Source organism: Scardinius erythrophthalmus (assembly GCF_964197995.2).
Source record: "Scardinius erythrophthalmus genome assembly, chromosome: 2".
Lineage (NCBI taxonomy): Eukaryota > Metazoa > Chordata > Actinopteri > Cypriniformes > Leuciscidae > Scardinius > Scardinius erythrophthalmus.
In genome coordinates, this window is record NC_138222.1 from 36751763 (window position 1) to 36775775 (window position 24013).

A 24013-nucleotide genomic window follows, 5' to 3' on the forward strand; every position below is an offset into this window, starting at 1 on the left:
GTAGTCTCCATATTCAGAGGTAGTGGATGAATGTACAAAGCTTATTTGTGTCAGTGGCCAGTTGCTCCTCTTCAATAAGTCTCAGAGCTGCCCTTATGATACTACACCCCCAAACTGTGGTCTGCTTGGCTTTGCTGTACTGGTCAATGGTGATAAGTGTTGTCCACGATGGGACTGTCCATGTGAGGAACACACATATTAAACTCATTGCTATAATCATTTTCATTCTGCCATTTGTTGATGTTTTATCAAAATATATTTTAATTTTGGCATGTAGGTCGTTGTTCAGTGTTCCCCGATCTTAATCTGATCACATTCGATGGGAAAAGCGTTGCGATTTATAAAGCTGCTTTATATGTGGTGACTCAACTTCCCAATGAGACCATCAGCATCCTGGTACAAGAGTGTTCTGGACCAGATTACACCGTAAGATATGCACAACCTCACATTAGCACCTCACAACTAAAGTGATATAAAAACTTTTAGTTCTTCTCTTTACGTGTCTTTTTTTCATTTAATTTTTATATCAAAGTCTTGATATTATTCTGTTTGTTTCCAGCTTGTGTGGAACTTTACCAATTTGTGTCTGGCAGCTTTAAACATCACTCACAAATCCAACGAAGTACTCATCAATCGTCTCCAGAGACGTGTGAGTATTCATCTGCTCGCAATTCTTGGAAATCTAGCCACCTTTTTTTAGTGATGACAAATAATTGTGATAAAATTGTCCCCGAGTAAATGATTATCGTGCCAGTCTGGCATATTTACATAAACAATGGGTTGTTTTTACAGCTGTATGTGAACTCCAGGTATGCAAAGCCACGTTTTAAGAAGTTTGGTTTTGAGATTCTGGACACAGGAAACATGTATCTAATCCGAAGTCCAGCTGGTCTGAAGATCCAGTGGTTTCACACTACAGGCATGATGGTGATTGAAATGGACAGCTATAACAACAGACTCTCCACATTGGGCTTGTGTGGTACGAATCCATTAACAACAGATTACATGGACTGTAAAAATTATCATGTCATATTTTAATGACATGTTTCTCTTTGTCACCCTGTCCAGGTAGTTGTGATGGTAATCCTCTGAATGATCTGACTCTGTCTAACGGTACAGTTGTGCCTGAGCAAGAGGATCCGGCTGTGTTCATCGATAGCTGGCAGATTCCCAACACCACCAGCTATGTCAGCCACAGCAGACGGAGGGAGGTCAACTGCACCACGAGCGACTGCTCTCAGTGCATGAGCATGCTGAGCAACCGTACCTTCACCATCTGCCACCCTTACGTACGGCACACAACATGACCATCCCATCAATACCAAACCTGCACCCACATGTGATTGCATACTACATTTCTTAACTGGTCTTTGTGCTCAGGTGCCTCCAGCAGTGTTCTGTGAGATTTGGGTGAGAGATGTGGAGTATGTGAATAATCCATGTGTTGCTTTGGCCGCTTATGCTGCTTCCTGCCACAAATTCAACATCTGCATGGAATGGAGGAGCTCTGATTTCTGCCGTAAGTAGTTACCAAGGCATATCAACATAGCTTTAAGTAGAAATGGTTCCCACAGCTGAATAGGGTGTTAAAATGCTATGTATTGGTGTTATGTGTGGTGTGTATTTTACGGTAATGCTAGCATGTTTTTCTGTGTAGCATTCATGTGCCCAGAAAATCTGCGGTACCAAGCATGTCTGCCCTCCTGCACTGCCCCATCCTGCCCAAACCAAGAGTTTGAGTTTGTCCCAGAGCAATGCACGGGCCTTTCAGAGGGCTGTGTATGTCCACAGGGAACTCTATTGCATCGGCCCTATTCTGCCCTATGCATTCCACCCAGCAAGTGTGGTATGCTCCTTGTCTTTCTCTTCTACTGTATTTGTTTAAGGGCATTTAGTTGTTAATAATTTGTGTTATGATATTTGTTTGCAGCATGTACTGATAGTTTTGGAACCCCACGTGCACTTGGGGAAGTGTGGAAAGCTTCCCTTGATGGCTGCTGCATGTATAAGTGTGAGAACGACAGCATAGTGCCGGTGGAGTATAACTGCAGTAACATCCCTCAGCCAGTATGTACGCGTACAGGAGAGATTACCATCAACCTTGCAGATGAGAGCAGCTGCTGCCCTCACAAAGCCTGTGGTCTGTTATACAATTATTTCACACATTAATTATTTCACTATAAAAGGGCTGGGCAGAATTATGGTATATTCTACATACCTTGTAAATCCATCACATTAAAATAAGACAACGCCTCTTTCATTTTTGAATTTCTAAAACTTTCTGAAGTTGAATTTCCAGCCAAATGACTCAAAATTTTCAAACTGCCCAACACAATTTGGCATTGTACATGTTAATGTATATAATGTATTTGTATGCTTTTACTATTACTTAATAAGTTCAGATGCTTTATGAAGTTGTTTAATTCGTGCTTAATTGTTTTGTGACAGTTTGTAATCAGAGTATGTGTGAAGCAGCTCCTACGGGCTGTAAATATGGGGAGAAGCTGGTGTCATATTATAGGCAGGACTCCTGCTGTCCAGAATACTTATGTGGTGAGTTTGGACATATTTTGTTGTGTATTTGAGTCTGTGTACTTGTGCATGCGAATGAGTGCTGTTTTTTTTATTGTCTTTTTTCAGAGTGCGATCCAGATCAATGTGTCTTGGACATTCCTGTTTGTCGTGAGGATCAGACATTGATCGCCACTCGCGCAGAAGGCAGCTGCTGTTTGGCACACATCTGCAGTAAGTCATTCCCATTAATGTTAAAATCACAATTTGACTTTCTTTCCTCTATGGAACAAAAAGTGATAAATTGTACAATATATATTTACATTCCACTCCTTTAGAAGTCTTCCAGCCTAACATTTGACAGGCATGTAATGTATTAAAAAAAATGTTATTGTCTATTATTGTGTTAGTGTGTGACAAATGTTCTGAGGCAGCTCCAGTGTGTAAAGATGGAGAACTGCTGATTGTGGACACAAACAGCACAGAGCACTGCTGTCCAGTTTATCACTGCTGTGAGTACAAATACATGATTAAACATACATTTTTCTTTCTCTGTGGTAAATTCAGCCAACAGAAGCAGTTAAAGTGATAGTAATTAACTCACCCTCAAGTTTTTTCCAAACCTGTATAAATGTATTTCTTCTGCATAAAACAAAAGAAGATATTTTGAAGAATATGGGTTACCAAACATTTCCCATAGGACGGAAAAAATATTATCTATAGTATTAAATATTATCAAAGTATCTTCTTTTTTTGTTCAGCAGAAGAATGAAATTCATACAGGTTTGGAATAACTTGAGGGTGAGTAAATGATGAAAGAATTTTACTTTTTGGGTAAACTGTTGTGGAGCTTATAGTAAGCCAGTAACAGTAGGACAATACCAATACCAACAACCATTATATATCCGCAGTAGAACAAGTAGCCTAAACAGCCCTCAAGCTCCACAAAACAAAATAACTAAGGATTGCCTTCAAAACACCACATTAACTGAAACAGTGAAGTGTAATTGTAACTGTGCTGTGTGTTTATGCATCCAGTGTGTGAGACCTCTCAATGCTTAGACGTCACATGTCCAGTTGGCATGGCAGTAGTTTCCACAAGGATTCAAGAACAGTGTTGTCCATCGCAGACATGTGGTAAGTCCACCAACTCAATAACAATGTGGTTGAGTAGTATTTGCATTAGTGTCTTTGTTCATGTATATCAGCGTGAGAGTGCATCAGTACATGTGTTGCTTGTGTGTGTCTGTTAAACTCTGCTAAAGAAACAAATGTGTGTGTGTTTCTGAAAAGACTAAAGCTCCTCTCTCTCTTAGAATGTGCATGTGAGAAAATCCTTCGTCCTAAATGTTCTCTGGTGAGTCTCCAGAAATGAACATATTCAAATTACCACGTATATTTTGCTTACATTTTATTATTCCGTTATTTGTTTGTGATCAGGCTGTTTTGGTTCATATCTGATATCACGTGTATTGTGTTGTAGGGGGAAAGTATGCAGTTAGACAGAACGTTTCTGTCTGATCCTGAAAACCGATGTGCCTGCAAAAGATTTGTGTGTGGTGAGAACACACCTCTGTCTAAAATGTTCTGAAAATAAAATATAAATAAATAATAAAATATTTTTGTATGTGTGCTTTTCTCTGTGTATCTATAGTGAGAGAGGCAGTGTGTGTGGATGGGGAACGGGGAGTGATGCGGCCGGGGCAGACACTGGTAGAGCATCGTGATCAGGGTGTGTGTTACACCACACAGTGCACACACACACTGGACTCTGCCACAGGTTTCTATGTCCTCAAAGCCACTGGCACTAACTGCACTGCACGCTGCCAGCCTGTGAGTATTTTAAATGCACAAAGACACGCACACTAGCCAAACTCTAAATACCTCCTAACTGTGTTATGTGTTCAACAGTACCAGCTATACATCCCTCCTAAAGACCCCAGCAGCTGCTGTGGTGTGTGTAAGAACATTTCTTGCCTGGTCCGGAGTGAAAATGGATCTGTAACTATGTACAAGGTGATGTTGACCTTGAGGTTTTTTTATTTTTTATGTTTTTGAAAGGAGTCTCTTATGCTCACTAATGCTGCATTTATTTGATCAAAAATACATGAAGACAGTAATATTACAATTTAAGAGAACGTATTTTAAAAATATATTTTTACATAATTGAACATCAATAATAATTGATAATAATGGAGCACCAAATCAGCATATGAGAAGGATTTCTAAAGGATCATGTGACACTGAAGACTGGAGTAATGGCTGTGATGTGAACGTATTCTCTGTGTTCTCCTCTCCAGCCAGGGCGCAGTTGGGTATCTGACTGTATGCGCTATGACTGTTCAGACACTCTGTCAGGACCTGTGCTCATCTCCCACCCCTACAGCTGCCCCCCCTTCAACGAAACAGAGTGCATGAAGGTGATTTCACTCTCCTTAATAAACATGAACCCGAATAATACATCAAGTACAGCTATGACACCAGTGTTGGGGTAGTTACTCAAAAAAAGTAATTAGTTACTAGTTACTAGTTACTTCTGTAAATTGTAATGAGATTACTTTACTAGTTACTGCATTTGAAAAGTAACTTCACTACTTATTACTTTACTTTCCCATTTCTTAATTTACCCTGTAGATACGGACAAACATCATAGCCCTATCATCACTTAGCCTGTCCAAATAGTGTTTATAAATGTAGCCTATACAAAATGGCATGTAAAACCATATGAAAGAATAATATCCATGTCTGCACAAAGAAATATGCCTCACTGTAAAATCCACAAACAACAGGATAAAGGACAAATGTCTGCGGTGGTAGACACATAATCAGGGCTGGACTGGGACAAAAAAAAAAAATCGGCATTTTGGCCATAATAATAATAGCACACTCATATACATATATTGTAAAACAAATGCACTGAAAAATAAAGGAAACTTTCATAATTAGTTTTGTACTAATTTCTATACTTGAAAGAGATATAAGCACATAATCTTTTATTTTGACGGAAAACATGGTTTACAAACGCGTCTCATTAAATTTATAGTAAATTACGGTAATCTTCAACTATGCAGATGTGGAAATAATGTGTTACTGGGTAATGGGTTCCTACACATGACATTCCATACACAAAAGATAAATATATTTGAAATATATTTTCAGAGTATATTTTAGAATATATGCAAATATTTGAAATTGGCCCAATAAATATATTTCACACTTAACATCATATATTTTAGTTGTATTTCAGAATATATTTCAATGTATTTGGAATATATGCCACATGTATTTTGACACTTTTGGGGATCCATACAGAAAAAAAGTACATTGAAATATATTCTGAAATATAACAAAAATATATGATGTTAAGTGTGAAATATATTTATTGGGCCAATTTCAAATATTTGCATATATTCCAAAATATACTCTGAAAATATATTTCAAATATATGTATCTTTTGTGTATGGGATAGCCTAAGTGTTTTGAGAGTAACTGTTAGTTCTGCTTACCGCAGGCTCTACACTTTCTCTCTGTCCTGATCCTCCTCACTATTCTCATCATCAGCCACAGGAGCTGATGAAGGTCATGCTGCTGCAGAAAACATTTTGACACATTTTACAGCGTCTGCTTGAAGGGCCTGTGTCTATTTTTCACGCTATTTCTCTGCACATTCCTTGCGTTTCTTCTCCATCTCTCAGACTATTTTGACAGATACACACTGACACACGTGCACGCTCGATCAAAGCCCAAAGGGGGAGGTGTTTAAAGATGTGATTGGACCAGCCCAGTGTCAATCAAGAAAAGATCCAATGGGCCACGGTGTTTCATGGACCGGTCAGCTAACTTATCAGGAAAAAAAAAACTGACACAGACTTGTTTAACTAATGCATTACACCGGCACGCACTTATTTAACCCAGCGCCACCAATTAAGCAAAACGAATGGGCCGCCGATGTACGAGTTTTATGGTCCGTTAAGAAGAAGAAGAAAAAAGAAGAGATGTCGACCCAAAAGGCACGTCCGCCCACTGGGAATCTCCCGGTAGTCCCGATGGCCAGTACTTGCTGCCTGGGCATACAAAGTGCATTTCACGCGAATATTTTTGTCCTTTCGAGCAATAAACTGAAAGTGATGTGAATATTGCCACTGGCCGAACCCCCCTGTCTCCGTCTCCATTTCCCGCTCCCCTTCGCACCAGCAGCTACGTCACTCAAATCGATCTCTATGACAACGGTGCACGCGCGCACACACACACACACACATACACAGACAGACATGCACGCAGCACAAACAGATCAGAGCTTTACACGCAGGCAAAAATGGCTTGGGTAACGCAGGAAAGCGCGTTCCTATAGTCTAGTAAAGTAGTGTAGTTACCGATATTTTTAGTGTAATGCGTTACTTTATTTCGTTACCCAAAAAAGTAATATCGTTACTGTAATTCGTTACTTTGTAACTCGTTACCCCCAACACTGTATGACACATACAAAACACTTGTGGTAACACTTTATTTTGATGGTCCCTTTTGAACATTCTGTTAACTTTAAGTAACTTTGCAGCTACATGTCAACTAACTCTCATTCGAGAATTAGTTCACTGTCTGCTTAATATCTGCTAACTCTTTATTGTGATGGTCCTCCAACAGACATTCACATTCTACTAACCTTATGCGCCAGAGAAACAAGTGCGCAGCCATCTTTAGAATATTGTCTTTGAACTTCCGTTTTAGCGGTGGCTCTGTGTATTTCCATGGCATCGCTGTCGAAGAGTAATTAGCTGGTGAAGTGGATTTACTTATTGTAGAGTTTAACGAAAGTTATCACGAGTATTGTAATGTCTAAAGCAGATGTCTTAATATATGTCAGTAGACCGGGAAGATTTTAAAACGGGCAGTTCATTCATAAATACGTAAAATCGCTGTGGAAATACAAACCGGAAGACAACAAGCGCCGCGCTGAAAAGTGGTGGAGCTACATAAGGTCTATAAATAACTTTGCAACTACATGTCAACTTATTCTAATCCTAACCCTACCAGTCTACTAACAGTCTACTATTACTCTAATGAGAGTTAGTAGACATGTAGGTGCAAAGTTACTTATAGTCAACAGAAAAGGTCCCTGAAAATAAAGTGAAACCACACATGTAAGTGACAGAGATGTACTACATGGACTTAGAACTAATACATAGACATAATCATGTGGTCCTGAGTCAGTGGTTACACAGTGTTTCCATACTTTCACTGATTTCTTCCATTGTGCCAAAAGATATGCAACATGTCATTATGCAAAATGTGTCTAGAAAATAACGGTCACTTCTGTTTGATCCTGGCTAAATTTTTCAAAGTGTTTATCTTGTCTTAGATCGGGGGCACCGTTGTGAGTTACATGGATGGGTGCTGCAAGACATGTGAGTACAGAGGTCACATTCTTTCGTTCATCTCTACTGTTATTATAACAAGAAACATGGGCAATGTTATCATTTAAAAGCTACATCTGTTTCTTTCTCAAGTCATTTGCACTCAGTATGTACCGAATGAAAGCAACAGTGCCACGGCTATACTCATGTATCACCATTTATGTTCTCTATTGATATGACACAGTACTTTTGTTCTGTACCAAAGGTAAAGGGCAAAATTCATAAACCTAAACAGATCACTATAGAAAGGTGTCACTTCCGAGAATTCACTTGAACAGACAAGAAAAGCATTGTGTAGAAGCACTGACATGCACACAACAGCAAAAAGTTCATTTCTTGCATCAGTGTAACGTTCTGTAACAATCTCTCCAGGCGCTGCAAACTCCCTGTTCCCCTTCTCTGTTAGCCCTTTGAAACCCACAGTTAGCACAAACTGTGAACAAGGTACCTGATACCAACATCAGACCTCAAGGCTCGCCATCACCATTGTTGAATTCCAACAATGTACTCCCCCTATTCAAACAATACAGGACTCTCAACAGATTTGAACATAACTGCTCATTGAAGGCATTTATACTTCTAGTTACTTTTCTCCCAGATGTTTCTTGGAAGCAGCTAAATCTTTCCCCATTTTGCTCCGTCGGGCAGTGCATTGTTGATTGCCAACAATGTACTGTTGGTAGTGGCCAGTTAGAGAGTTTCTGTAGCTCTGCATGATTCAGAGTGCTTAGGCTGTAGCCTCTAATCATATAGTATGTGTAGTTTGTGGTAATGGGGTGTTTAGTAATGTTTTGAGTGATATGGCAACAGTAGCAATACAAAGCACTTTTTACATACAGTTTTGCCACAATACTCAAACCATTACAGCTTCTTCTCACTACTGATCTATACTTTTTATTGGAAAATCAAGTATCGGGGCTCATTTGAGTCTTTTTTTTTTTGCTTTTGAAGTGGTGGAAAAGCATTGGGCCTCATTCACCAATATCTTCCTAAGAATTTTCTTAAATTTGTACTTAATAAACGTCCTAAGAAACGACAGAAACGTTCTTAAACGACAGAATTGTTCGCACATGTGTTCTTAGGATTGATGAATCCCACAGTTGCTCCTAATTAGCATAGGAAACCGCCCCGCAAATTCCCATATAAGGACATGACACTTCAGGGCCGTGTGCAAGAAAAGATGGAGAACTTCAGTAATTCTGAAATAGAAATTCTACTGCAACAGGTAAATGCCAAACGAGGCATAATATTTGATTCAATCAGCTTAATTGCTGATTTAAATTGCAGTGTTAGTGTTTCTTTGCATACAATTTTTTTCCAACAAATGATCAGAAATACATTACAGTAAAATACTATCATTGTAAACGACTGTAGATTTAAAATGCAGTAACCAATTATTTGGAGCAAACTCAAATGTGCGTAAGAGTGCTCTTGAGTGTGTGCGTAGATTTTGTTCTTAGCTAAGAACAAATCCAAGATAAGAAAACATTACTGAATGTCAGAATCTTCGTAAAAAGGGCGTAAGTCGGGTTTAAGAACACATTTCTTCGTAAGAACGGTTGGTGAATGAGGCCCATTGATCTTGAGTACAAGCAAATTCATGTGATCTTAATATTTTCAGTAGATGAGTAGTTTTATAGTGATTATTTATCAGCTAAGTGGGGAAAGAATTGTATTTCCGCTGTCAGGTATACAAGTAACAGTCATTACAATCTTGCAAAGTTAAAGCCTTTAATTTTAGAGGAGGATGTAAATTTGTTATTTGTTATGTAAAAAGATGTTATTTATTATTGAATCTACCAAAAATCGGTTTATCCTCCGTAGAATACATTTTTATTGAATTGGAAAATGAATGTAATCATCCTGCTGTTAGCTGTGGTCTTTAACCAGATTAAAATAATAGTTTTATATGTACTGATGCCATCCATCTACCATTAGAATTAATCTTAATTGTTATTCAGCTTCATCCTTTTCAGACAGATTACACTATTTTCACTTTCTCAAATAAATATTATCTAATGCATAATCAAGCTCGTGCTGAATGCAAAGATTACTTTATAACCTGAGTCAAGCCATCCAGCGACGTTGCTTGAAGTGGTATCCCAGCAGTTTTCTTGAGAAATACTCTGTTTTCAATAACTTTTCATCACGGTAAGCAATTAAATAGTTTAAACATCATCTTAGCAACAGGAAATCAAGCATATAACAAACAATTAAATGAGAATCTTACTAGAAATGTTTTTTTTTTTTCCCATATCTTAAAATGCTTGCATAGGGAGAGCAGAAGTTATTTTTCATTAAATGAATTAGGATGAAAAAGGTCATTCATTGACTCCTCATGCTGTAGGTAAAGAGGACGGGAAGTCATGTCAGAAAGTCACAGTGAGGATGACAATTAGAAAGAATGATTGCCGCAGCAACAGACCGGTGAGTTCATTTCAGACCGTACCTATTATAATTTGGCTCTAGTTTGGCTGTAAAAGGGCTCACATTTTGTCTGTCATGTTCACAGGTCAACATAGTGTCATGTGATGGGAAGTGTCCGTCTGCGAGTATTTATAACTACAACATCAACACATATGCACGCTTTTGTAAGTGCTGCAGAGAGATGGGACTGCAGCGGCGTTCAGTCCAACTCTACTGCAGTGGAAACTCCACGTGGGTCAGTTACACCATACAGGAACCTACCGACTGTTCCTGTCAGTGGTCATAAACCCTAAACCATAATAACAGAAAGTGTTACTTATCATTCAACTTGAACGTTAAGATCTAGTGTTGTAAAGTGTCTTTTTTTCTCCATTTCCCAGAGCAGAATATATAGTTTGTTCTATCAAAATTCTCAAATATTTCAGAAAATGGTATAAACCGCATGGTTGCATGTTTGAATTGTAAGTAATGTGGAAGCACGTGAATCAGTTACAGTAACAGTAATGATACTAGCTTTGTGCTCCTGTTCTGTATATATGGAATTCTACGACAGAGAACGCTGAAATAAAGTTTTGCTAATTGAATTTAGATGCTTTTCTACAGGTAATGTTACTTCTTAATGATCTGAATATAATGTGATTCGACAAGTTATATAACAATCACATGTTTATTGAATAATTGACCTTATGCTGTATTTTGAGCACTTTATTTATTTATTACCATATAAGAACAATTGCTTCACTCAAAATACAAGATTTTTTACACGATTTATGATTTATGAAGCACAGCAGCTGATGCAAAATACATTTTTATCTTCGTGATCTGATATAAATTATTGCGAAGTCAACATAAATTAGCTTTATTCACTATGGCACATTTTAAGAACAGCTTTAGATTTTTTGTGAAATACTTAGTACTGACTTAAACTGAATATGTGAAGTTCCTGTTTTTATATCTGTGTCCACAGTATTGCAATGTTGCATCTGTAAAATGCAAACGGACGGTCATAATGAATACCTCTGTATAGACTCAATGAATTATTTTATGAAGTGAGTCCTTTTTAGGTTCTTGGTTTAACATTGTACCTGCTGAAGAATTGCAACATTCATTAAATGCTTAGTTTTTTGTACCATACTATATGTATATTTACATTTTCAATAAAAATCTTTAGAAAATGGGTTCATTCTTGTGGAGGAACTGCAGTTTCACTGGCTGTGCTGGTGGGCATGTAGCCTTCTAATGCTTCTTTGCAGCCAACATGCATATCAACTAGATGTAGATGTTTTCCAGTTCCGATTCTTTTTTGGAAGGTTATTATGGGCATATATTTTTTTTCTTGTCTACTGGCCTTCATGTGGTGGCATCAGCCACTCACTGCTGTCATGACATAATTTTCCAAGCTCCAGCATAACGCATGGTGTATATACAACTCATTTAACTGTGTACTAAAATATTTGTTAACACTTTACAATAAGGTTTCATTAGTTAACTAATTTAGTTAATGAACTAAGGATGAACAATACTTCTACAGCATTTATTAATCTGAGTTAATGTTAATTTCTGCACTTACTAATACATTATTAAAATCAATTAGTATTTGTTAACATTAGTTAATGTACTGTGAACTAACATGAACAAACAATGAACTACTGTATTTCTATTAACTAACATTAACAAAGATTAATAAATACTGTAACAAATATATTGCTCATTGTTAGTTCATGTTAGTTAGTGCATTAACTCATGTTAACAAAGACCTTATTCAAAAGTGTAACCGGATATTTAGGTCTGTTTATAGATAATAATTATTACTTCTCATCTCATACTGCGATTCATATTTGTACAAATGTCATCAGAAAATTGGGGGAAATGGAGACCTGTTTTATTTTTTAAAGATTTCTCATTAAATCATCTTTTGGGGGGAAATGACATCCGAACTCTTATTGGTTAGACCATCAATCTGCAAATATGAAAATGCATGGGAAGACAGAACAGTCTGTTCGTTTGCCATAGAAATGGTTTGTAGTCAACTCAGATTCATCATGAACATGTCAACTAAGTCAGAAGGCTTAGCAGGTTCATATTCAGTTTGATTGAATGTTTCAGCATCAGAGTTTCTCAGTATAAAGGAAACACGATCAATTCTAGCATATCAGTCTTGAAGAATATTTTATTGAACTGCCAGATGCAACAGATAAAGCTGGCGAGCCAAACATTATTTACAAAAACGGAAGGTGAGAACCTAAAGACATAGCAAGAGGAGAAGTTCCTACTACAACTACTGCTAAGACCGGACAGTGTTAATGTCACGCAGGTGGTGGTAGACCGCCTTTGATGGCCTCTGGTAAAATGCAAATGGTAGGTGGGATCAGAGATGCCTGCTGAATGAAGGCATAGATCGGAGACGCAGGCAACAGGCATGTCTTGACCACAAGTGTAGATTTCTCCATGAACGCTTACTTTCTGCGGCGAGCAGCAGCACCCTTCTTGGAGCTGAATATCAGACAAAGAAAGAGCGAATTAGCGGTGCTGATCTTTACTGACCTGCTGGTAGACGACTGAGAACAAAACCATACAGGACAGGGCTCCATTTTTTATTTTAAGTACAATCGCATAAGTGATGATTCTGCTGTTTTTACTAACATAAAGCCCTTTTAAATCCTATTGTTTTCCAGTCCAGTTCTCAGTCAGGTCCTGCAGGATGTTCCTCTCTGCTTCTCGTGTCCACACAAAGTTTGACATGCACATTGAACTGAAATATTGCTCACACCATGCAGGACTTACCGCCCTTTCTCTGAGCTCTGTCAGTTTGTTAAACAGGCCTGTCTTAGTCTTAAATGTTTATCACCGCAGCAGCTGATACACATCATATTTACATCACTCATTACCTTATGTATACCAAACACATTAATCACAGTTCAGATTTGATGGCACCAATGAAAAATAAGCCAGATCTGGAATAGACAAGTGCTTCATAGTGCCACTTAGGCTATGCTATGTGTTGCATGTTGAGAGATAAAAGAGTGAGCTTTATTTTTCATTGTCTGTAAATCCTTTCAGAAATCAAGTACGTTTACACGCACAATTATAATCGAGCTACACGGCCAGTTTATGACGTTGGGAGGGGTGTGTCGATTTGAAACGGATGGAACTATCATCTATAATAGAGATATCAGATGATAAATGCAAGTCACTTGTCACAGTTGTCTATCGGAGCATGAGCGCAATGCCGAGGCCAACTGTTGTTCGATTCGTGAATTCACTGGAAGAAGCCGATCTACATTATCTGGGTACAAAAACTGGACTGGCATGATTTCGACATTTAAAAAAGATGAATAATTGCTTTATTCTGAATGAAATGAAACTCAAATGCATGTAAACGTACTCAGAGAAGCTTGTTTGGGGAGACTGCAGAGAGCGTTTGCTGTCTGACTAGGGGAGACAAAACTCATTCAGCTCTAGAGAAACTCACTCTCAAAGGCTTCAAGCTTCAGTAAGTCTGTCACAATGCTACAAAAATGTCCCAAATACTTACCATCTCTACCACAGCTTCAAGCCTATAGCCCTATATCAAGTTTTAGGACATGTTTTGTAAAGTCTTGCTGCCATTGACAGTCATATGCGTTTTATCCAATATGACTGGCAGCTTGTGTGTGACAGTGTCTTTGAGAGTTTTCATGGGGTGTGAAAATGATTAGAGAATTCAATCAGTAATATTAGAGTAAAGTAGTCAGTCCATCCGTGGCAAGGAGCTACTTACTGCTTCTGCAATTCATCAATGCGGTTTCTGAGAGAGATGACCTGAAAACAACACATGAGCGTTTTTAAACCTGCCAGATCATACCTTAACCACAGGATCCTGGATTGTGACGGCTGTCCTCTACCATCGAGTGCTGACAAACACACACAAATCATTCTGGCTTGATGCTCAGGACTTGCTGAAGTCAAGAGCTGGTATAAAGCAGCATTGTGTGGGCATGTCACAGGCATGTGTGCTCTTCCTCAGCAAGACGGTATTGAGCTTGAACAATCACACACACTTACCTGCGAGAGAAAACATCTTGGAAGATCAGATGCTTAATGACACTACATACGATATTCATTTAACCATGAAGCACATCTCTACTGGACAGTATCTAGGTTGTTGGCATGGTGGTTTGATTCAGCTGCTGGTGGTAAAGAGATCAACTTGTTGTGAAGGCTCTAACCATAGACTCTCTTTTTAGGATTTGACCTTTCACCTGTGGTCTGAATCGACCTTTTTCCCAGAAGCCACGGAGACCAGAGAGTCTCATGCATGCAGACCATGCTGTCACGTCTCTGTTGCTGACCAAAGCCTGATGCTTAGCTTCCTATATTTCCAGTTACTCACTATTTACTGAGCTCCTCCACTCTCTTACGCTGGGTTGTAACCTGCAGAACACCAGAACACAGCTGAGACCTGAACTACCACACACACGTACTCTGAATCACCAGCACAGACACACTCAGACCTGCTCTCACACACATTGTGACTGATATGTTCATGTTCTTTTAATGTCAAGCTAACCTATTTATGCGAATGACTGAATGTTAATATTAAGTTACTTACATTTTAGACAGTATATTGCTAAATAGTTACTTATGGCGCAGTCACATTTACCATTTCACGAGCAAAAGGTGAAGAAGAAGTATTCCCCAACACAGATGAGGTTCTGCAATGGGTTCAAGTTGGTGACTTGAATCCGCTGTGCTGACCAACAGACAGCTGCTTCATTTGAAAGTGACATATTGATAATAGACAATGGACTTTTTTTGCTAACAGGATTTCTCCAAGATTTTGTGCTGGTCAAATAGGTCCACGTGTCCATTATCTGTTATCAACAGTTGCATGACCAACTTCAACATGAGCAAAATCTGAAAGGGGAACTTTTTCGCCCTCTGATGAAAGGTGCGGTCACATTACAGTTACTTGACAAAATTTTGCAGGCAAAATCCTATATGACCTATTTAAGGAATCACTTAAAAATCCCCACCACAAATGTGCAGACTGACTGTCTGTATTGCAATGTAACACAACCAAATTTGAGGACTAAATTGATAGTTCACCCAAAAATGAAAGTTCAGTCATCATTTACTCATCGTCATGTTGTTCCAAATCTGTAAGATTGACTTTCTTCTGTGTTGGGCAGGATAAGCATCTCAGTCACCATTAGTCTCAAGTAGCCAGACCTTTGCTTAACGACATATGGTCTGCGCTCTATAGCCACTGCAATTGGCCAAGGACCGCCCACAAAGACAGGAAGAGGACGTCTGATTGACATGTAAAGTGACCAATCAATGTCATGTTACAATAAAAGCAAATACTTTCATATTTACCTGCATAATCCGCATATTCCCTTATTAGTAAAATACTTCACCTGATCTTCTGTTATAGATGTGAGACAACTAATGCCTCAAACAAAACGTGTAGAAGTCAGCCAATTAGATCAGACTTTTGCCTTCTCGAAAGTTGTTTCCAGTTTTGTTTTCCATTTGCATCAGACGTAAACGGGGTGTGCGTGGTCAATGGGCATGACATCTGAGGCTGAGAGTAAGTCACCATTGACTTTCATTGCATCTTTTTTTTTTGCATACAGTGAGAATGAATGGTGACTGAAATGGTCATCTCTTTTTGTATCCCATTCACTCATAAAAATAACGGTTCCAAAAGATGTTTTTCGCCATTTTGCAATTCTCAAAGAACCTTTCAGTGAACAGTTCTTAAAACAACAATTTAAATAAACTAAAACTAACTTTTAACCTTTTTCTAATACAAAGAAGCGTTTGTCCAATGCAAATGTTCCATGGATGTCAATGGGTTATCATGGAACCACAGATACCAGTAAATGATTTTCATTTTTGGGTCAACTATCCCTTTAAGCTTTTAAGTGTGTCCAGGATACAGCTGACAAAGTAGTGAATCTCCCCAAGTAAAACAAATGTAGGTCATAATAAAATATGTCAAGTAAATGAAGTTTATAGACATTGTATTGTGAAAATGGACATTAGAATGCTCCCTCACCTCATACTTCTGCCTCTTGAGTTTCTCGAGGTGCTCAAACTTCTCAGCTTCCAGGGTGTACAACCAGTCCCACAGCTCTTTGGCTTTCTCCCTGTAAACACACATATACACCAAAACACATTTAGAATTTAGATACTAACCATGTTTCATCAGGACAAGCCTCATTGCCTGTATAGGCTTAGAGTTGTCAGGTATTTGTGCTGACCTCAGCTTGTCCTCATTGAGATGGTCAATATTCAGAGGTTTGCGTCTGTCTGCCAGAATCTTCTTCTTCTTCTCCCTTTCAGTTTGCTTCTTACCTCCCCTCTTCGAGTCAGCCTGTTTTTATCAGCACACAAACACAACACATTTCACAATCATATACTGTACTCAGAGTGATGATGAACAGAATCAGAGTTGGGGCTGATAGAAAGCTCTGCACCTTCTGCAGGTAGCTGCTGTACTGGGAGCCCATGTTGGACAGGGCAGACTTCTTCTTGGCATCTTCATCTGCCCTCTTCTTAGCATCCGCCTCCTCCTTCCTCAGCCTCTCTTCCTCACGTCTTGCCTGACGCTCCTTGTCCTTCTCAGCACGGATCCTCTGCTGTTCAGCCCTCTCAGCCCTACGTTTCTCCTACACACACACAGATATCAATATGTCCATTATAATATCCTGATACACAGGATTACTCAATTCTGACTGGTCAATCACAGCATTCCCTTAAATTTGCCATTGTCCAAAGCAACGCTGTATATCATTCTGCTTATCCAGGTCAGTGTTATTTTAGGATTATTTTATACTCACCGGTATTATAATATTTATTAATATTTTTAATTAGCTTTTATATATTAGTTTCATTTTAACTTTAGCTTAAATGTTAGTCATTTTGTTATCTGCTTTTGTCATTTTTATTAGGTTTGGGGATTTTTAAAAATATTACTATTTTATGGATATTTCAGTTTTAGGTTTAGTCATTTTCTACTGTAACTTTTATTATTGTATAAAACCAACCTTTATGCGTCTCGTTTTTCTATTGTAGTGAAAATGGACTTCAGTGTTAATTTTGTGTTTAGTCTTGTTGATAGGCTGATTGTGTTGTAGATTGTAACGGACTTTTTTAAGATAATAAACAGGTAAGATTATAAAATAATTTGAACTCAAATCAATATTTAAAATCCACATACTTATTGTTGAGTCATGTAATCAGGGAGCTGATAGACAGCGATCACTCACAATTCTATCTTTCAGAGCAATAAGCTCCTCCTCCTCTTTCTTCCTGCACTCAAAGTGGGCATCAATCAGGCCCTGCAGCTCAACGAGATCCTTGTTTTGACGCTTCTTCTGGATATCCTGTTTTCACACACGGAAAAATGACCTCAAACATGTATTTGTGCAATGTTTAATACATAATCTAATGTCACCAACAATGACATGCACTACTTGCTTACATCAAAGTCCACCTTATCCCCGTCAGGGATCTTTGGTGCACTTGGTCTGAAGGGAATGAAAGCAAAATTTGTTTTAGTGGCATTCTGGGTAGCACATAACTTCATCAGCTCCTCAGGAAAACTCAAAGCATGTTGTATTGCATCACAGCATTGAAATTGGCTGCTCAGCTTAGTGGACAGTACTACTTACTTGAACTTGGGCTTTTCATCTGTTATGAAAAATAAAATAAAAAAGGGAAAGGGATATGTAACATGGTTAGAGATGTTTTAAACAAGCTCAGTCAACAATCAGTGGGAATTCTGTTAGCCATATCCATGAACATGGAGTTACTCAATTCAACTTAAATTTAAACTCTGTGCTGGTTTCTGTTACCCTGAGCTTTAAGAATGATGTATGTAGCTTTTAAAGGTATCTTTACAAAGTTAAGTACATATATTAATTTCAGTAATGTTAATAAACTGGGTTAGTTAGAAAGTTGTGAAACAAATAGTTGATCAAAACAAATCTAGCAGAATCACTGCACAAGAAATCAGATCATGAGGTGCTTATAAGTACATGAGTATAAACAGACAGAACTCCGGACAAGTGGACCATTCTCACTCTTCCAGAAAAAAAAAAAAAAAAAAAAAAAGCCTTGTGGAAAAGATTCAGCTTTTTATCCTTCATTCATTTTCCCATCTCTTTTGACTAACAGCATCTAAATCTGGGTTTATTATATCTATGGTCATCATGGACTTTTGACTAAACTCTGCAAGTGGGCTAGATAAGATGTTTAAGCCATTGCGATGCATCGTAACAATTTGGCTTGACCCTCACACCAAAAACACAAGCATCAAGCTAAACCCAGACCAGACATTTTCCAGAAGGGAATTAAAAACTACCATCTTGTACTCCTCCTTCCATTGGTATTGTGGCACATTCATGCAAAAAGAAGCAAAGCACAGAGCAATGTCAGCATTTCATATTCTTTCACCCTTGTTATTGACTAATTGTAAGGCAGCGTCAGTTTCAACCGACACTACAGGCCAGTTTTCTGTAAAAACTGAATATGATGTTGTATGGTTTTGGTCCTGATTTCACTGTGCACCTTGCAGGCATTAACCCCCCTCCCCCATGCCTTCTTTTAACCAGAAATGACAAATACAAGAAAATGACAAACATACCTTCCTCTTCATAGGCCTCTGCATGCATCAAGCGTTGAAAGCAAGAGTAAAATAGAGAACATTAATGTTGCTTTGTGTGCTTTTTGCTGCCCCAAGCAGGGCTGCGTGCTCAGAGGCAGAGTTCAGCTCAGCGGACACTCAAATTGAGGTATCAGCTTGAATCAGGATACATTGAAATTAAACATAAAAATGTATTAAACATAAAAAATCACAATAAAGAATGAATGAATTAGGTTATCACTTTCAGTGGGACACCTCAATATGAGCAAGCTATATAACATAAGCTAAATAACAACATTTATATTGATGATCAATTTATATTAGCATACATATTATCATAAAACATTGCTTGGAATTTCAAAGTGGACAAAAAGCATCTTAATAATGGACAGGATCTGGTTTGACACTTTCAGCATTTTGCTTTTTAATTCAATAATTAATCTTAAAGACTGTATAAATACTGTAATATTTAATAATCAATATAATTCAGTGTGTGCCAAAGAGAGCCTTTCCCGTGTTAAGCCAGTGAAATTAGAGAAAATAAGTCACTATTAACAGTGGCCCTTTTTGTCCCTTTGAAAATTTAATTGTGTAATCGGTATTTAAACATTAATATCAGCATCCTGTGAATATCATGAAACACCATAGCAACTGAAACAGTTGCGTTTGTTGCAGAATTATTAAAACACATGCAATAGAATAGATTTTTCCTCAAGATGCAGTCTAGAGTAGCATTATGCTGGCGGCAACTCAGAGACAGTTCTGAATGCAGAAGAGTGCAATGAGTTTTGAGTCACAATCTGATAAGCATCATGGTTGCAGCGTAATTGGCAAGAGCAGGAGCTGGAATGTGATTTATTATCAGCTCAGGCCACCAGTGTTGGGGAAGCTACTTTGAAACTGCTAGAACCAAGCTACTCCTAATGCTTAGTAGTTCATACATTCAAGCTACTGGCTACCTTAAAAGGAACTACATGACATCAGGGGGACAATACCATCTTTAATATATAAATTAATATTAATATATATTATATATCTGTATATATTTATTTATTTATTTATATTTATATTTTTTTTCATTTTAATACATTTAAATAATAATTTGCTTAATTTAATAAATAATACATAATTAAAAATAAAAAAAATGTAATACATTTAACATATATTTAATAAATAAGGATCCTAATTAGTGTGAGGCCATTTAACTTAAACAGATAAAATGATCACTTTATTTTTATTAACAGTGACACAGTAAACAGCCGAACTGAATAAAAAACAGTGATGAACAGCAGTATTTAGTGCAGCTAAATACTGAATCGTTTATTGAATCAGTAAATCTTTTATTGTCAATCATTTACTGAACTGGTGAATATTTACATCGTAAATTTACAGGAGCAGTTTGAACGACTGGGACTTCCCAACATGACATATAAGAGAGAGGACCATTTAGGAAGACAATTTATGTGTTTGATTATTGACTTTTGACATAAAAAAAGAGCAATGAAGTCTTTTTTTGTGATACACCCAACTAAAAATATAGTTTAGAAGTGTTGCTAATCATTTTTGCTTTCCAACACTGAAGGCCTCTTAAATCCACTCTAAAGAAAGCTGCATTTTAGATGTGATGAGTGCCATGTCTGTCAGAGCTTAATCTTTCCAGCTCACTCCACATCGGTCTGCAAGTGAATTAGAATTGGAAAATATTCCTTGTTCATAAATTGAGAAATTGTCCAATTCTGAAACATAATTCAAATGCACCATAAGGGACTGAAATTGCATGAATCTAAGCTCTGTCAACATCTGGTGTTACTACACCAGTCCCATAGTGGACCTGAACGAAGAGGAGGTACCGCCAGTAGTGGTTAAAGTTTTGTAGGGTTGGAGGGGAAGTACTGGGGAACTACTGCTACATTAATGTGAATGATTTTTAAGTAGCAGGCGAGCTGCGCTGCCTATTTTAGTTGTTTGGAGAAAATGGGAAGGATGAATGAATATTCATGCCACATACCTTCCTCATGCACCTCTGGCTCTGGTTCTGGTTCTGGCTCTGGTTCTGGCTCTTTTTCTGGCTCTGGTTCTGGCTCTGGCTCTGGCTCTGGTTCTTGCTCAGGCTCAGGCTCAGGCTCCGGTTCAGGAGCTGCCTCTGGAGCTACCTCTACCTCTACTACCTCTTCAGCTAATAATACATGATGCAGCAAGCAACCAGGGGAAGGAAGGTTGTCAAAAGTTAATGCGTTGCAGAGGAGGGAGCATTCAGAAATGGGAGATTAAGTATTGGTTAAAGTGTGTGAGTGAGAGAGAGAGAGAGAGAGAGAGAGAGAGAGAGAGAGAGAGAGAGAGAGAGAGAGAGAGAGAGAGAGAGAGAGAGAGAGAGAGAGAGAGAGAGAGAGAGAGAGAGAGAGAGAGAGAGAGAGAGAGAGAGAGAGAGAGAGAGAGAGAGAGAGAGAGAGAGAGAGAGAGAGAGAGAGAGAGAGAGAGAGAATCAATCATGTGTGAAATGTATATAAATAGGAATGGGATTGGTGGCTAAGAGGATCCACATAGCGGGAGCACCTGTTATGGAATGATGAGACCTTGAGACACCAGAGTTCCACATGCCAAATAAAATACCCACATGAAATGCCTTTGTTTTTCCCTGTTTGCCAAAGCCATTAATTAAAATATTCTAAAGTCAACTCTAACTACAACTGTGTTGGATAGGAAAATAAACTAGAATAAATTTCATACCTTGTGCACGGACAAAATTCACAAACTATCACCTCAAAACAAAGACAAAGCATCAAAACAACAGATTATTTTAATGACCTTTTCAACAGTCATACAATTTAGACCTTCAGGTTTCCACACTGAAGTATTCCAATCCGTTTTATGGATTCTGTCTAAAAGGTCATCAAAGGTCATGGCACCCTTCAAGCTGTGGGGGGCAGCACATGCTGGTTAGCTCCCATTAGTTCCCTTTCGAAAGGGAACTCGCACTGCTTCGATTGACGCTTTGGGGAACGCCTCAGTATTGTATGACAGGTGTCTGAAATCACTATCAAATCACAGCAATCCTATTGACTGGCGACAGCCCATGACATCATCACCGTGCGACCCGTAAGTATAAAAAGGGGAGCTTTGCAAACATGACATTCACCTTATCGTCTGAAGGGACTGTTTGGTAGGCAGGCCCCGAGGCATGGCGAAAAGACGCAGTGTCTCATTCCCTGTTCTCAGGGAACAGAGGTTACAGTCGTAACCTAGACGTTCCCTTTAGAAAGGGAACTCGCACTGCGTGGATTGATGCTTTGGGGAACGGTATACCAACGCCACCATGCTAAGGGGAGTGCCTGACAGTGGCAGTGACAACTGTCAGAACCAGCAAATTCAAGTGAAATGCCAGAACCACTCACCCTCAGGTCACACTGAGCTGTGACCTGAGCCCAAGCTATACGCTTCACAGGAAACTCTCCATAAACTTTGTTTAATGAAAAGGCCTACCTGGGCCTGCTCAAGGGCCTAGGACCACAGCTTCAAATTAGAAGGGGTCTCTTCTAGGGAATGTGGCTAGGGAAATAAGGGAATGTCAATTCGATGCAGTGTCTCGTTCCCTGTTCTCAGGGAACAGAGGTTACAGTCGTAACCTAGACGTTCCCCAGCATAAACATAATTAATATGCTTATTGTTTTGGTTTTCCTTATGATGAGTTACATGAAATGGTTGACATTTGAAAGATCATTGAATTAGGCAAAAATTAGTTAAGCAAAATCATTTTCATTTTCTGCTTTCAGTTAATTTATTTTCAGTTGACTTAGTTAGCTTACTGCAGACAGTGTCAGGCAGTTTTAAACAAATAAGGAGAAATGGTGTTGAATTAGTATGTTGAAAGACTAGTTAATTTTCAAATCCATTTGGTTTGTTTTGTTGTAGTTTATTGTTGCTTATTTTACCTTCCTCTTCGAATTCTTCATATGGCAGAAAAGAAAGCAGTAAAGGAATACACAAATTAAAAAATCTTTTGTATTTTTTTGGTACCATTGTATTTGTAATTGCATCATACATTAAACACATGCTGAGCCTTTTTTTATGGTGTTCTGTGGAGTTAGTGCTCAGTTGGAGTTCAGTACAGAGCCACAGCAGCCAATTATTAATGTAAATTTAATAAAACAATTCCAGTGAATTTATTTTTTGGTCTGATCTCTGACCTAGCCTGACATGAGCATTTACCTCAGAGAACACCAGGAACATAAGCATCATTAATACTGCATTCAGCCACTGCTTGTGTTTGGCATGTCAGCCTCCAGAGATGTTTCTAAAAAAGCTCTCTGTAGGAGTGGCAGAAGGCAGTATGCTGGCATGAGATTCATGAAACAGCTTCCAGACAGCAGGTGGCACAATATCACTGATTACAAGCAAATTCAGGGCACAACTCTTGCATTGGATGTAAATGTATATTTGTGTATTTATATGTGTTTTTTTTTTATGAATTAAATTTAAATGCTGGATAGAGCAAAGCCAAACCTGCACAGATATCTCATCAAGGCTCTCTATACACAGAGTAATTGCTGACATACCAAGAAAACATTGATGCTGACTGAAAAAACAAAATATATATAATACGAACAAAAACGGAAATAGATATTAACTGGAAAAATGTGTACATATATACAGAATATAATGTACATATACTGATAGACATCCTGTCTAGGGCATTTCTACAACAACTGCAATAATAATTTAAATGTAGAACTTACCCCCACTGAAAGAAGAGAGAGAAAGAAGAGTTATTGTTATTTTGTCTTGACCATAGAACATGAATAATAATAAGAGTTTAATATTTAATGTCAGAATACTCACACGTCTTCTGTGTCGGACATGATGACAGGGAGCTTTAGACCTATATGAAGCAGACAGGGAGATGGTTTGTACCACTGTGAGTTAATCGCAGACTTGACAGATGTGAAGGCACCCCAACATGCTAAATATTTTAGGAAGCTTGTAAAATTTCATGAGATCTTTTCAGAGTCAACTATAAAAAACATTTGTATGT

At 38.2% G+C, this 24013-nt stretch overlaps 2 protein-coding genes across 2 annotated transcripts in view; one reads left to right on the forward strand and one right to left on the reverse strand.

Moving 5' to 3' along the window:
* The window catches only part of otog (otogelin), a gene marked incomplete at both ends in the record, with an annotated part of 42239 nt that extends 31604 nt beyond the window's left edge, over positions 1-10635 (forward strand). The window contains 20 exons of the mRNA XM_081389652.1: positions 5-182; positions 278-426; positions 560-649; positions 793-979; positions 1069-1289; positions 1381-1519; positions 1658-1846; positions 1931-2140; positions 2449-2553; positions 2641-2745; positions 2922-3023; positions 3550-3648; positions 3828-3868; positions 3995-4070; positions 4166-4344; positions 4423-4527; positions 4812-4931; positions 7868-7913; positions 10270-10349; positions 10435-10635. Coding sequence (XP_081245778.1) covers positions 5-182; positions 278-426; positions 560-649; positions 793-979; positions 1069-1289; positions 1381-1519; positions 1658-1846; positions 1931-2140; positions 2449-2553; positions 2641-2745; positions 2922-3023; positions 3550-3648; positions 3828-3868; positions 3995-4070; positions 4166-4344; positions 4423-4527; positions 4812-4931; positions 7868-7913; positions 10270-10349; positions 10435-10635 — 2622 coding nt within the window. The remainder of the gene's footprint in view (positions 1-4; positions 183-277; positions 427-559; positions 650-792; positions 980-1068; positions 1290-1380; positions 1520-1657; positions 1847-1930; positions 2141-2448; positions 2554-2640; positions 2746-2921; positions 3024-3549; positions 3649-3827; positions 3869-3994; positions 4071-4165; positions 4345-4422; positions 4528-4811; positions 4932-7867; positions 7914-10269; positions 10350-10434) is intronic.
* A 1866-nt stretch (positions 10636-12501) lies between these two features.
* Positions 12502-23016, reverse strand: tnnt3b (troponin T type 3b (skeletal, fast)). Its single transcript, XM_081359435.1, has 9 exons — positions 22914-23016; positions 18011-18029; positions 17821-17866; positions 17606-17722; positions 16814-17005; positions 16598-16710; positions 16393-16483; positions 14722-14762; positions 12502-12842 (listed from the first exon to the last, which is right to left on the reverse strand). Exons 1-9 carry the CDS (start codon positions 22999-23001, stop codon positions 12806-12808), a joined length of 744 nt encoding a protein of 247 aa, XP_081215561.1. The 5' UTR covers positions 23002-23016; the 3' UTR covers positions 12502-12805.
* Positions 23017-24013: the final 997 nt, after the last annotated feature.